This window comes from Balaenoptera physalus (genome assembly GCF_965194825.1).
Source record: "Balaenoptera physalus genome assembly, chromosome: 16".
In the NCBI taxonomy this organism is placed as follows: domain Eukaryota; kingdom Metazoa; phylum Chordata; class Mammalia; order Artiodactyla; family Balaenopteridae; genus Balaenoptera; species Balaenoptera physalus.
This window is the reverse complement of record NC_138898.1, coordinates 15,573,037-15,586,881: the sequence shown is the minus strand read 5'-3', so window position 1 is coordinate 15,586,881 and position 13,845 is coordinate 15,573,037. Positions and strand designations below refer to the sequence as shown.

General features: G+C 37.7%; 1 protein-coding gene across 4 annotated transcripts in view; it reads left to right on the top strand.

Moving 5' to 3' along the window:
• Window positions 1-13,845, top strand: part of STK4 (serine/threonine kinase 4) — a 94,362-nt gene that overhangs the window by 22,696 nt on the left and 57,821 nt on the right. For all 4 annotated transcript variants that reach the window (XR_014254805.1, XR_014254806.1, XM_082430242.1 and 1 more), the window contains exons 5-9: window positions 1,634-1,798; window positions 5,190-5,357; window positions 7,006-7,143; window positions 9,609-9,737; window positions 10,467-10,653. Coding sequence is in view for 2 of the 4 variants with exons in the window: in XM_082430242.1 (XP_082286368.1) it covers window positions 1,634-1,798; window positions 5,190-5,357; window positions 7,006-7,143; window positions 9,609-9,737; window positions 10,467-10,653 (787 nt within the window). In the remaining 2 variants the exon portion in view is untranslated. The remainder of the gene's footprint in view (window positions 1-1,633; window positions 1,799-5,189; window positions 5,358-7,005; window positions 7,144-9,608; window positions 9,738-10,466; window positions 10,654-13,845) is intronic.

Genomic DNA, 13,845 nt, shown 5'->3' with positions numbered 1-13,845 from the left:
ATAGATGAAATGCTTAATATTTGTTAGTTATTTTTAATATTATTAGCATAGTGCCTGGCTCATAATAGATGCTTATTAAATATTTGGTGATTGATTGCTTGATTCTGTAATAGTTATTAAACAACATGGATTCTTACATGCCTTACTATATCATTTGATTTTCATGACGATCTTGAAGAAAGGTGATTTGCCTATTTTATAGATGGAGCAACTGAGACTAAGAGACATTAGATAACTTGCTGAAGTCACAGAACTAGAAAGTAGAGCCAAGAGTAAAAACTAGGTCTTTCTAATCCCAAATTGCATATTTTTGCACCACAACATATTCCCTTCTAAATATGAGTTGTTTGTCAGAAGGGGACTGATTGAGAGTCTGTTGACTGAGTTTGTTTAGGACTGGGGTTGGATCAGCACAAAGTCAGCATTGCACTGATCAGATATTCTGTCAGTCTCCCGCATTCTTGCTTCCGTTTACTCATCATCATTCAGCAAATATTTTTTCAGGACCTACGGTGTGCTAGGTGGCTTTGTTGGTGCTAGGGATTCAATAGTAAGCAAATCAAAGACATTTTAAAATGGAGCTTATGTTTCTAATAGGGAAGACGTCACATAAATAGGTATACAGATAATGTATAGTATGTCAGGTGGTGATAATGCTGCAATGACCAATAAGTAGGATAAGGGGATAGAGAATGATCTAGGAATGGAGGGAGCTAGTGAAGGCCTCTCTGATTTTCTGATGAGGTGACATTTGGGCAGAGACAGTGAAGTAAGGGACCAACTCATCCAGAAATCTAGTTGAAGGGCACTGCAGGCAGAGAGAACAGCAGATAAAAAGGCCCAGAAGTGGTAGTGTGTTTAGAGTGTTCAAGGAATAGCAGGGTAGCCTATGTGGCTGAAACAGGATGAGCAAGGTAGAAGGTGATAGAAGATGAAGGTAGCTGGGAGCCAGATAAGGTAAGGCCTTGGTGAGGACTGGCTTTAATTCTGAGTGACTTAGGAAGCCACTGGATGATTTTGAGCAGATATGGCTTACATTTTAAACGGTTCATTATGGCTGCTGTGTGGAAAATACAATGTAGAGGGTCAAGGGCAGAAGCAATGAGACCAGTTAGGAGATTATTAGAATAGTTCTGGCAGGGCATGATAGTGGCTTGGATCTGGGTGATTACAGAGGATATAGTTGCATATATTTTGAAGATAGAGAAGAGCCAAGGATGACCTCAAGGTTTTTGTCCAGAGCAACTGGAAGAATGAAATTGCCTTTTACTGAGAGAGAGAAGACCGTGGGAAGAGTAGAGTAGGTGAGTGGGTGGTAAAGAAAGGGATAGGGTGGTGGTAAAAATAAAGAATTTGATTTTGGCATGTTATGCTTATGATGCTTGTTAGGTATTCATTTGGAGGCGTTGTGTGGGCACATATATGAATCTGATATTTGGGGAGAGATCTGAGCTGGAAATATAACTTTGGGAGTGGTCAGCATAGTGATGGTATTATAAGCTGTTAAATGCTGTTCACACGTTGAATAAGGTCGTATATTCTAGGAAAGGAGTTTGGGTCTTTTTTTTTTTTTTCCTTTTTCAAATGTGCTGATGTAAACTAATAGAATTTTAACTTCTCATTCTTTTTTCAGTTAACAGAAGATGAAATAGCTACAATATTACAGTCAACACTTAAGGGACTGGAATACCTTCATTTTATGAGAAAAATACACCGAGATATCAAGGCAGGAAATATTTTGCTAAATACAGAAGGTCATGCCAAACTTGCAGATTTTGGGGTAGCAGGTCAACTTACAGTAAGTAAAAATGTTACTTGTGTAGGTAACTTTCAGGTCTTTCTTGAGAAGAAGTTCCTTGTATTTATTTATTTAAAAATATAATACTTGAAATAATTGAATTTTAAAAACTTTAAAAATGTACCAATAGGTTACAAAGGAGCTGGTAGGTTATTTTAGATCCTTTCCTGGAGTTCAGGTCCCATAGTTTAACTTTGTTTAGCTTTGATAAAGATAAAAACTAAAACAGGAAATAATGGACTAGAAGTTTACATTCTACTGGGCTACATCATCATATTTATAAAAGGAAGAAGAATTAAATCTAAATGGCTTTCCTTGAATAAGACAGAATGTCATCTCATTCAGCCTCCAGGTGGCAGTTGGCTTTACTGAAAACGCTCCCCTCATTTGGTTCCAAAATACAGACTCTTGATTTTCCTCCTACCTCAGTAGTGCATGGCAATGAAATAAACCTTGTTTTAAAACAGGAAGTCTAAAATTATCTGATTTTGTAAAATCAGATAATATGTGTGAAATATGTGTAGAAAAATAGAAGGAGTTCTGGACAGATATATACTAAAATTTGCAACAATGTTGTCTGTCATTTTTCTTGGGTAGTAGAAAAATATATACATATATAGTTTGTTTGTTTGTTTAGAGCTGGTATTATATACAGGTTTTATTTTAAAAAATTTTAAATCTGCCTGGAACATGTTAGGGAGTTTCATAGGTATTGCAACAGCACAAAAATTGCTTTGATATTTTAAAAAAAGCTCAGGAACTTATTCCATACTGTGATTTGTGGGCCCTTCCAAAGATTTTGTTGTTAGCACATAAGTAAACAGTACTAAACAGTATTATCTAAATTACAATCTTAATAAGGAAACCGAATTGAAAAAAAATTCTCCTGGTGCTGTGTAAAAGATATCACAATTTAAAATATCAATTGCATTTAGTAACTGAGACTTTTTTCACAGAAATAGAAAATAACAATCTTAAAATTCATATGGGACCACAAAAGGCCCCAAATAGCCAAAGCTGTCCTGAGAAAGGAGAACAAAGCTGGAGGTTTCACACTTCTTGATTGCAAACTCTACTACAAAGCTAAAGTAATCAAAACAGGATGGTTTTGGCATAAAAGTAGACACATAGACCAATGGAACAGAATCAAGAGCCCAGAAATAAACTCATGTTTATACGGTCAACTAATATTTGACAACAGAGCCAAGAATGCTCAGTGGGAAAAGATGGTCTCTCCAATAAATGATCTTGGGAAAACTAGATATTCATTTGCAAAATAATGAAACTGGACCCCTTTCTTACACCACTCACAAAAATTAACTCAAAATGGATTAAAAACCTAAATATGAGGCCTGAAACCCAAAAACTCCTAGAAGAAAACATAGGGAAAATGCTCCTTGGCATTGGTCTTGGCAGTGATTTTTTGGATATGACAGTAAAAGCACAAACACTGGGATGTCATTGAGATTTTGGTTGGGATTGAATTGAATTGTGTTGAGGTTGTGTTGAATCGTAAATCAATTTGGAAAATATTGCCATCTTCATGATGTTATGCTTTAAAAGTCCTTTTCTGCTTCAACATTGTATAGCTATTCATCTATACTTTCCTCTAGTACTTCTTGGATTTTGTTCTTTGTATTTAAATTTTCAACCTATTTGAACTTACTTTGGTGAAAGCATAAGGTAGGAATTTAAGTGTAGAATCTTATAAATGAATAGACAGTTGCCCAGTGCTTTTTTCCCCCCATAATCTATCCTTTGCTTGCTGATTTAAAAATGACGTTTTAATCATATCTTCAAATCATACATTTATATACATATAGAGTTGTGTATGTGTGTGTTTGTATACCATAATCTGTTTCTGGACTTAATATTTTCCATTGCTATGCTACTATACTAATATAACTTTGTAATACAGATCTAGTTAGGGTAGTATCTACTCATTACTCTTAATGTTCAAAAAATGTTTAGTTATCCAGATATCCATTTCTAATTGGAAATAATCCTTGACAACAACATTGACTATCACCACTTGAATGGTGCAGATTTGAAGTTTCAGAGCAAAGGAAATGACTTAAGCAGTAAGTTAGTTCCTTTGTTAATTTTTTACATAGGACTGACAAAGTGAGATCAATTGAAAAATATTACCTGTTGTTTGCTCCTGACTGGCATAACCTAACTTAAGCAATAGACATTTTAGAAGGAACATCGGTGATGATGATGGGAAGTCCTGTTGTCTATTTAGTTCTGTTTAAAATCCTTCTCTTCCTAAAACACAGGAATTCTAGAAAGGTTCTCTTTCATTAGGGCCATGCTATTCTGAGAAAGTATGCAAGTAGTTATTTGCTCATGTGTACTATATTCATATATTATTTAAGCCCCAAAGTAAGACTATATATATACAGGATAATATTATATAAAATATATATATATTATAAAAAAGAAAATCATATATGTACATATATATGTACACACATATTTTCTCTTTTTAAAATCTTCTCTTTTTAAAATTTCCTGATTGCACATGTAATACACACTCACATAATCCAGCTGAGTGTTACAAAAGTATACGGGATGGAAAGTAAAAGTCTTTTGTAATTCTGTCTTCTAGATATGACTCTTGTTAATAGTTTGGTGTATATTACTTGGAGATTTTTTTTGCTATCCATATAACAACAATGTTTATTATTATTGGTTGTGTTTTATTGTTGTTCTGATCATTGTTTTTCTTTTACAAAGACAAGGCTGTATTATATATAATTTTGAACATAAGTTTTTTCCTTCACAATGTGTCTTGTACATTTTTTCCATGTCAGAAAAGCGTATCTAGGTCCTTTTTTTTCATTGTATGGATATTTATTATATTTAACTTACTTCCTTTAGTTGGTTATTTGTGTTGTTTCCTTTTTTCTTTTTTCCCCCCCTTCTATTACAAATGTTTCTACACTACTTGTGCATATATCTTGGGGTACTTACATATAGGACACATTTCTAGAAATAGATTTGAATCAAAGGATATGGACATATAAAGTTAATAAATATTGCCAAGTTGCATACTAAAACGTTGTACCAGTTTATGCTCCTATAACATTGTATTTCAGTGCCTGTATTTTGTATTTTAATCTATGCTATTATCAGCAATAGTTATTAGTAATCAATCTCATTTTAGTGTTTCATTAATTGATTGATTACTTTTTGTGTTTTAATAATTGATTGAGAATCTTTTATGTTTCCATGTCATTTGAATTTCTTTTGTGACTTGCTCGATCAATCATGCTTGAGTATGGTTTGTGTATGTGTTTCAAATCTAAGACATTTCTTATTGTTGGAAGGGACTCTTTTTCTCAACAGTTTTATTGCTTAGTGTTGATCTCTCTCCTTTCTATTTTAGGATACCATGGCCAAGCGAAATACAGTGATAGGAACACCATTTTGGATGGCTCCAGAAGTGATTCAGGAAATTGGGTACAACTGTGTGGCAGACATCTGGTCGTTGGGAATAACAGCCATAGAAATGGCTGAAGGAAAACCCCCATATGCCGATATCCATCCAATGAGGGTAAGGAAATGGACAGAAAACCAGTGGGGTGGTTAGTTACCGGTGATCATTAGAAACTTAGTTAAATGACTTACTTGGTTAGGTACCAAACAATAAATGAATTAATTGTAAATAATTAAGTGTCAGTCTAGCCTCCAGATGATGATACACTTCCACTAGTTGTAGTCACTAATTAAGTCAAGTGTAATCCACCCCTCTCCATTCTAGAGGTTGTGTATTAATAGCCCTCTGGCAGGACGTGGGCCAGGAGATGCGTGGTTGACTTGTACAGTGTATATGTTTTTAATAGTTCAGGTGCTCACATTTTAACATAACAACACTAACTGGAGCTGAGCAGCAGTCCTCTCCTTTATACAGGGCATGGGCTTTCCACTTTATCAGTCTCCACGATTCCCTATTCACCAAGTATCACTTATTGCAGTGTTTTCTCTAATGTTTTTTATAGTAGTATTAAGAGGAAAGTAGACTATTTTTTTAAACTCATGTCACTGACACCCAGTCTGATTCATTTGTTGTCTTTTTCCTGCCTGGCCCTTATAGGTATTTACATGTGTAAGTTCTAGTGGCTCTGTACTCTCCAACTTCCATCCACTTTTAGAGTATGAAGGGCCCATAGGTTCGGTCTCCATTGAAACTCCTTCAGTGTTGCTACGCTAAGCAGTTTCCAGGCTTTCCCCACCCCTAGAACCCCTCATGATAGCACTGTTACAAGACCTTGACCCTACCTTCTTCAGCGGCTCTGGAGTCTTCTCCATACCGCCCAACTCAGCACCCCCTCTCTTCTGATTAAGTAGTCCTTCTATTAATAGACATAACAGTTTTTTAAAGTATTCATGTGCCCAAAGATAAGCTCCTGTCTTTTTCGGGGGGCAGAAGTGGAGAAGGGTGGGAAGATCTACTCGTTATATTTTTAGATTTAAAGAATATAATTTAAGCTGCTTATTGCAAAGAGTTTTATGTTTTTAAAAAGCTGTACCTCTTTTATTGGAAACTCAATAAATAATACAGACATACCTCATTTCATTGTGCTTCACTCTATTGAGTTTTTGACAAATTGAAGGTTTGTGGCAACCCTGTGTTGAGAAAGTCTATCAGTGCCATTTTTCTTTTTCTTTTTTTTTAAAGACTATTTTTAAAAATTAATTAATTTATTTGTTTGGCTGAGTTGGGTCTTAGTTGCGGCATGTGGGCTCTTCGTTGCAGCATGCGGGCTTCTCTCTAGTTGTGGCACGCAGCCCTAGAGCACGCAGGCTCAGTAGTTGCGGCGTGTGGGCTTAGTTGCCCCGCGGCATGTGGGATCTTAGTTCCCTGACCAGGGACCGAATCCATGTCCCCTGCATTGGAAGGCGGATCCTTAACCACTGGACCACCAGGGAAGTCCCTATCAGCGCCATTTTTCCAACAGCATTTGCTCACTTTGTGTCTCTGTGTCACATTTTGGTAATTCTCGCAATATTTCAAACTTTTTCACTATTATTATATTTGTTATAGTGATCTACTCTGAGATACCTGGATTTTTGTTGTAATTTGGGTGGGCTTGTAGTGGAGAAGAGAAAAATCATTTTATCAAACTCCAAATGTATTTCCAGTCATGTTTTGATTGGAGCATCACTTTTATTTTGCCAAATTTTTTTTTTTTTTAAACTAGGCAATCTTCATGATTCCTACCAACCCACCTCCCACATTCCGAAAGCCAGAACTGTGGTCAGATAGCTTCATGGATTTTGTGAAGCAGTGTCTCATAAAGAGCCCTGAGCAGAGAGCCACGGCCACTCAACTCCTACAGGTATGAATCACCCTGGGGTGCTGCCTCTTTCTGTTTCATTCACAGGCTGACCAAAAGATGCTGTTAACCCACCTACATGGAGATGGTGAAGAGGTATAAAATATTCCCTTTGAATGTAACTGCTTAGAAAAGACATAGAGAATAAAGTTAAATCATTGAACAAGATAATAAGAAAATACAGGGCTCTATGGGATTAGAGAACAGGAACTGACATTTATTGAGCACCTACTGTGTGCTAGATACTTTGCATGTTGTGCCATTTAATCATCACATACACCCTGTGAGAGAGGGATATTAATTTACTTTTATAGGTGAGAAAATGAAGATTTAGAGAGGTTAACTCATTTAGAGCCGCTCAGCTGGTAAACAGCAAAGCCAGGATTAGAACCTAAGTCTTTTTGATCCCAAAGCAGGAGTGCCATTAAAGATACCCAGTTCTGACAGAGAACTGGGATCAATGGTAGGGCTGTTGTAGCTCAGGGTGGAAAGAGGCCACTTTGGACTAGAGATACCAGGACTGCTTTCCTGGAGGAGGTAACCTGTGTGCTTGGGCCTTGAAGGATGGGTGGGGTTTGGCAGGCAGTATGCTTAATAGTTAGGAGCTTGGATTCTGGAGCCTGTCCTGGGTTTGAATCGTGGCTCCCTGTTTGCTAGCTCTATGACCTTGGGCAAGTAACATAACCTCTCTGTTACTTTACTTTTCTTATCTATACAGTGGAAATCAAGTACCTGCCCCATATGTTGGTTGTGAAGATTAAGTGATATAATATGTATGACTTTGAACAATGCTTTATGCATATTAAAGATAGTATATAATAGATTTGACAAATATCTGCTATTATTACTGAGCTAGGCCAATGGTTTTCAGTCATGTCAGATCCAATGCCCCCTTTTTATAACCAATACATATAACATTTATAATCCTTTTGGAGTGAAACTCATAGATGCTAAAATCTATTTATGCCCAAAGTTTAAAAAGAATCAGGGTAATGTTGGTGCTATGATGGAGAAATATAAGAATAATAATTTATAATAATACAAATGTCAATATAGAAATGCTCCAGCTTTTCAATTTATAGACATAATGAAGTAATGAGACAACTGTATCTAGCATCATGAATGAGTTTAGATTTAAGAGCAGTAAGAAGAACAGAAACCTTTCCATTCAAGAAACACAGGAAAATGAGTGTATGGACACTAACAGAAATCTAATGTTAAGTAATAACAGGGCAGACTCATTTATATATGATAAGAGGAGGGAAATGATCTTATAGACTTGACCAGTGGCGAGAACAAGGAAATATGATATTCTTGCAAACGAGCTGGGTCTTATTTCTAAGAGCAGTGGCAAATTCTTTTCCTGCCTGGATGGGGTACTGATGAAGTTTTATGGACAAGATATCTTCTGTATTTCGATCTTACCACACGTTGAGGTATACTGTCCGCCTCTAGGGTCCTTGCAAAGACCTTGGAGCCCATATCCTCTGACGGGTGCTGGGGAACAGAGAATGGATTACAGATAAACACTGAGGACAATGTCAGAATAAGTTTGGAAAACAACAGGCAATGCTCCCCCCCCCCGCAAAAAAGAATTTTTACATGTAACTTTCACAGTATAGATTTCTTACTGTGTTACAAAGGCAGACAACAAAAATATAAGATGGTATTAACATTAAAAACTTTAAACTATTTCTATGAAGGAAAGTCAGCAATATCCCTGTGTTTCAAGTATCTTTGCAGACTGAATAATATTGGGGCCTACATCTGTTACATATTAGTGACCACTTTTAGTATTTCTGTAGTAACTACACTTTGGCACTAAAATCCTTTTTACCTAAATACATAGTTGGAAATGCTATGGGACATTGAATAGAAAGAATAAGCAGGAGGAGTAAACTATTCAGTGATTTCTAAACAATGTCTTTATTCCGCTTAAGCCCCCTCTCCAAAATCACCTCCCAAATTATTAGACTTTTTGCTTATCTCTTGAAAAAGTTCGTCAGCATTATTTATCAAAGTGTATATGTACTCTGAGACATTTTAAAGATATGGAGAATGTGCTGTGGTTCGTTGTTGTATAAGACTGTTCCACACGTTATGGGATTACTTGTGTCCCTGCCCCCTTTCCTATGTCCCATGTAGTTTGTGTTCTCCAAACATTGTAGCAACAAGCTCCCAAGATGTTTACAGAACTTCCTCTAGGGGGCAGTGCCAGCCTGTTGAGAATCTCCAGAGTTGGTAGAGAGAAATGGAGGAAACATTCCAGCCAAGCCAGAAAAGATGGGCAAAGCCTGAATGCACCTGCTGACAGTTATAAAGCAAGTGTGGGTTAGCTGTAGTCCAAAGCATAAAGAGAAAGATTAGATTCACTGATAGATTCAACAAAGATTGTCAAGTGCCTGCTGTGTGCCAGGCAGTGTTTTGGCACTGGTGCCATATAAACCGTCTTCAACTTTCTTGCTAAGCACCCATTTGTCAAGAGTGCCAAAGGAGTGTCCATACTGCGGGATTTAATTAACGAAGCCATGGACGTGAAGCTGAAACGCCAGGAAGCCCAGCAGCGGGAGGTGGACCAGGATGATGAAGAAAACTCAGTGAGTGGCAGTGGCGGGCATTGTGGTGGGCCTCGGGCATCAGTGCTTGTTATTTCATGATTGCCAGCCAGGTAAGATGAGCTGGAGATGTGGGTTCCACCTGGAACTGGAGGCTCTTCTTGCTGACCGTGTCCTGTCTGGGACCAGGGCTTGCTAGAGGCTTGCTGGGTCTGTGTCTGTTCGTCTCTCAGTGCTTCCTCAGACGCTTCCACATTTTATTCTTTTGCCTCCATATTTTTTCTTCAGTTTAACTTTTTATTCGGGAAAGAGAATACTCAGGTCTGAGACTGGATTTTCCCATGCCCTTTTGGGGCGTCTAGGATCCATACTAAATACGTAGACTTTACATATGTATGATCTTCTTTGGTTGAATAAGAGTACTGTCAATGGAATATAACCTTTAAAAATCGTGACCCAATGTCTTTTACACCTGTAACATATATAATATGGTACATCAATTATAGTTCAATTAAAAAAGAGTGCTCTCCGTTCTACAAGTTGGGTTTAGAACCCAAGTAAGCATCAAATCCAGAAATATTTGCACCAAGATGAGTAAGAGTAATTCAGAAAACTCAATCTTTTGTTTTTTTAATTTTTTTTTTATTGGAGTATAATGGCTTCAAATGGTGTGTCAGCTTCCGCTCCACAGCAAAGTGAATCAGCTATACATACAGAAAACTCAATCTTTTGATTTAATCAGCCCTCATTTGAGATTTCGTCCTTTTCCAGGAGGAGGATGAAATGGATTCTGGCACGATGGTCCGAGCAGCAGGAGACGAGATGGGCACCGTCCGAGTAGCCAGCACCATCAGTGATGGGGCCAATACTATGATCGAACACGATGACACGTTGCCATCTCAGCTGGGCACCATGGTGATCAACTCAGAGGAGGAGGAAGAGGAAGGCACTATGAAAAGTAAGGCTCTGATTAAACAGACTAACTTCGCAGGCAGACCACACACATTCCAGAGAGAGCAGATTCTCATGGTCCACATGGACTCAGTCTTGAAGCTCCTGTCTGTTGTCACAATCAAAGGAGTAAGAGTGTTGGAGGGTTGGGGCAGCAGTGGAGGGTTTGGGGAGGGAGGAAGCCGGCATGTGGAATCAGAGGCAGGAAAGCATCAGCAACAAGAAGGGATTGACTTTCAAACCTGAACAGCCATTCTCTCGTTGAATGTTGTCACTTTTTCCTTCTTTTCCTTGATCTGTGGAGGTGAGCACATACATTTGTTTTTTGTTTCTTTTTTCCAAAGTGATTGTTTATTTTATTTTTGTTTAATTTATAGTGATTGTTATTGATCTAAGTGATTACGCGACTGTTTAATTTATATTGCCCAGATCAATGTATGATAGTTCCAATGGTTCTACATCTGGGCCAGCACTTGGTATGGGCAGGCTTTGTAAATGTAGACGATCTAGTAGGTGTGTAGTGGTATTTCATAGTGGTTTTAATTTACATTTTCCTAATGACTGATGCTTTTGAGCATATTTTCATGTATTTCTTGGTCATTTGCATATCTTCTTTTGCTTCTCCCTCCTCTCCTTTGTGCTTTCATTATTATACATTTTACTTCTACGTAGCACATACGTTGTTTTGATGCATAATTCAAAGTGTAGTGAAATTCTGAGCTATTTATCATACATATTATCTTCAGTCTGTTTTCACAATACTCTGTGTGTCTAAACCAGACTTACCAATTCTCAGTCAATCTGTTAAGGATCAATGTACAAATTGAAGAGTCCTATCCAATCCCTTCTAGTGTAAACCCATCTCTGCTGCTTTTCTTATGCTGTTGATCATTTTTATTTGGCCTATGACTGAAGTCTAACACCTGTGCTCAGTTCCCGTTGAAGAGGGCCATCCTCTCCTCTCCCTTCAGTTGTTTCCTTTCCCTTTACTCTGTGCATTACAGAACAAGTCATGGAGAAAAGGAATTTGGGAGTACAAAGTGGTAATAATAATTGAGTCCTAAATGTACAATTTAGCCTGAGCTTTGCGTAGGTTTAAAGCATTAAGTCTCTATGATCTTTTCATCATCTTTTTTTTTCTTTCCTTTTTTCTTGCTTGCTTTCTTTCTTTCTTTTCTTTTTATGGCTGTGTTGGGTCTTCGTTTCTGTGCGAGGGCTTTCTCTAGTTGTGGCAAGCGGGGGCCACTCTTCATCGCGGTGCGCGGGCCTCTCACTATCGCGGCCTCTCTTGTTGCGGAGCACAGGCACCAGACACGCTCAGTAATTGAGCTCAGTAATTGTGGCTCACGGGCCCAGTTGCTCCACGGCATGTGGGATCTTCCCAGACCAGGGCTCGAACCCGTGTCCCCTGCATTGGCAGGCAGATTCTCAACCACTGTGCCACCAGGGAAGCCCTCCTTTTTTCTTTTACTTTATTTTTAATTAATTTTTATTGGCATATAGTTGATTTACAATGTTGTGTTAATTTCTGCTGTGAATCAGTTATACATATACATATAACCACGCTTTTTTAGATTCTTTTCCCATACAGGTCATTACAGAGTATTGAGTAGAGTTCCCTGGGCTATACAGTAGATCATTATTAGTTATCTATTTTATATATAGTAGTGTGTATATGTCAATCCCAATCTCCCAATTTATCCCTCCCCCCTCCTTTCCCCCTTGGTAACCGTAAGTTTGTTTTCTATATCTGTGACTATTTCTGTTTGGTAAATAAGTTCATTTGTACCATTTTTTTAGATTCCACATATAAGTAATATTTTCCTTCCTTTTTTAAAATTTAGAGTTTCTTCCTCGAAACCAGGGACTGATTGGCAAACTATGTGCACAGGCCAAATCTGGCCTGACACCTGGTTTTAGCAATAAAGTTTTATTGGAACACAGCCATGTCCATTCATTTGCTATTGTCTGTGACTGCTTTTGCACTACAGAGGCAGAGCTGAGCAGTTGTGACTGAGACCATGTGGCCCCCAAAGCCTGAAATGTTTACTGTCTGATCCTTTACAGACAGAAAAAGTTCTCTAACTCCTGCTTTAGACCTACTGCTTTGTGATTGATTAATTCATTCCATAAATTTCTCTTCAGTGCCTACTGTATCCCAGGTACTTTGCTAGATGCTGAGGATACAGCAGGGAATGAAGAAACAGTCCTTGCCCTGAAGGAAGTCACTGTCTAGTCTGGGGACAGACCATTTAATTACACTTCAGCATATGAAATGGGCTTTAAAACAGAGGTAATCTGAGGGTGTTGGCGAAGCAGAGTGGAATAGTATTTAATTTAGGCTGGGGATTACTGACAAATTCCTGGAGGAAAAAGGCAGGAAGGTTGGCAGTGAGTAGGGTGGGTGGAGATGTTCCAGCAGAGGGAGCCGTGTCCACAAAGTCCAAGTGGCAGTGAGTTCAGGGCAACTGCAGCTGGTTTACTGTGGCTAGAACACACCGTTCCAGGGCTTTAGATCTCAGGCAGCCCCCTTGAATTTTCACCTTCCAGGTCTGTGTATTTATAATCAACCCTTTGTTTTTGAAGGGAAAAGGTTTTCTTGTTTTCTTTTTTCTATTTTGGGGCCAAGGCTCATCATGTGTGTTTGGCTTCAGGTCAGAATTATACAAATGGTGAAAGAGTAGTAATACTGCTGATGGATGTGTAAATTGATCTAACTTTTCCGGAATGTAGTGCATATCAAGAGTTTAAAAAATTCAAACCTTTCACTCAGTAAATTCCACTTCTAGGAATTTGGCCCAAGAAAATAATTGAAGATATAGAGAAATTATATTCTAGCTTTACAAAAGTAAAAAGATAAATTAACATGTTAATATGTGCATAGAAAAAAGACTGAAAAAAACCAATCAGAAGGCCAGAGAAAAATAAACCAAATATTAAAAGTAGATAATGGGATTATAGGTATTTTAAATTTTATTTATTTTCCAAATTATTTTCTAGAGTTATTATCAGAGAAAAAAAATCCCACCAAAAATACTGCCGATATCATAGTGTATCCTGTAAATTAGGACTTTGAATTCTGCATTGCCTTAAGAATCCTCTTTTTCTCCCTTCTTCCTCCTTGCACTGTTTTTTATGGCCTTAAAAATGGATATTTACAAAGAGTGTATTAAAACATTGTCACTCCCTGCTAGTGTCT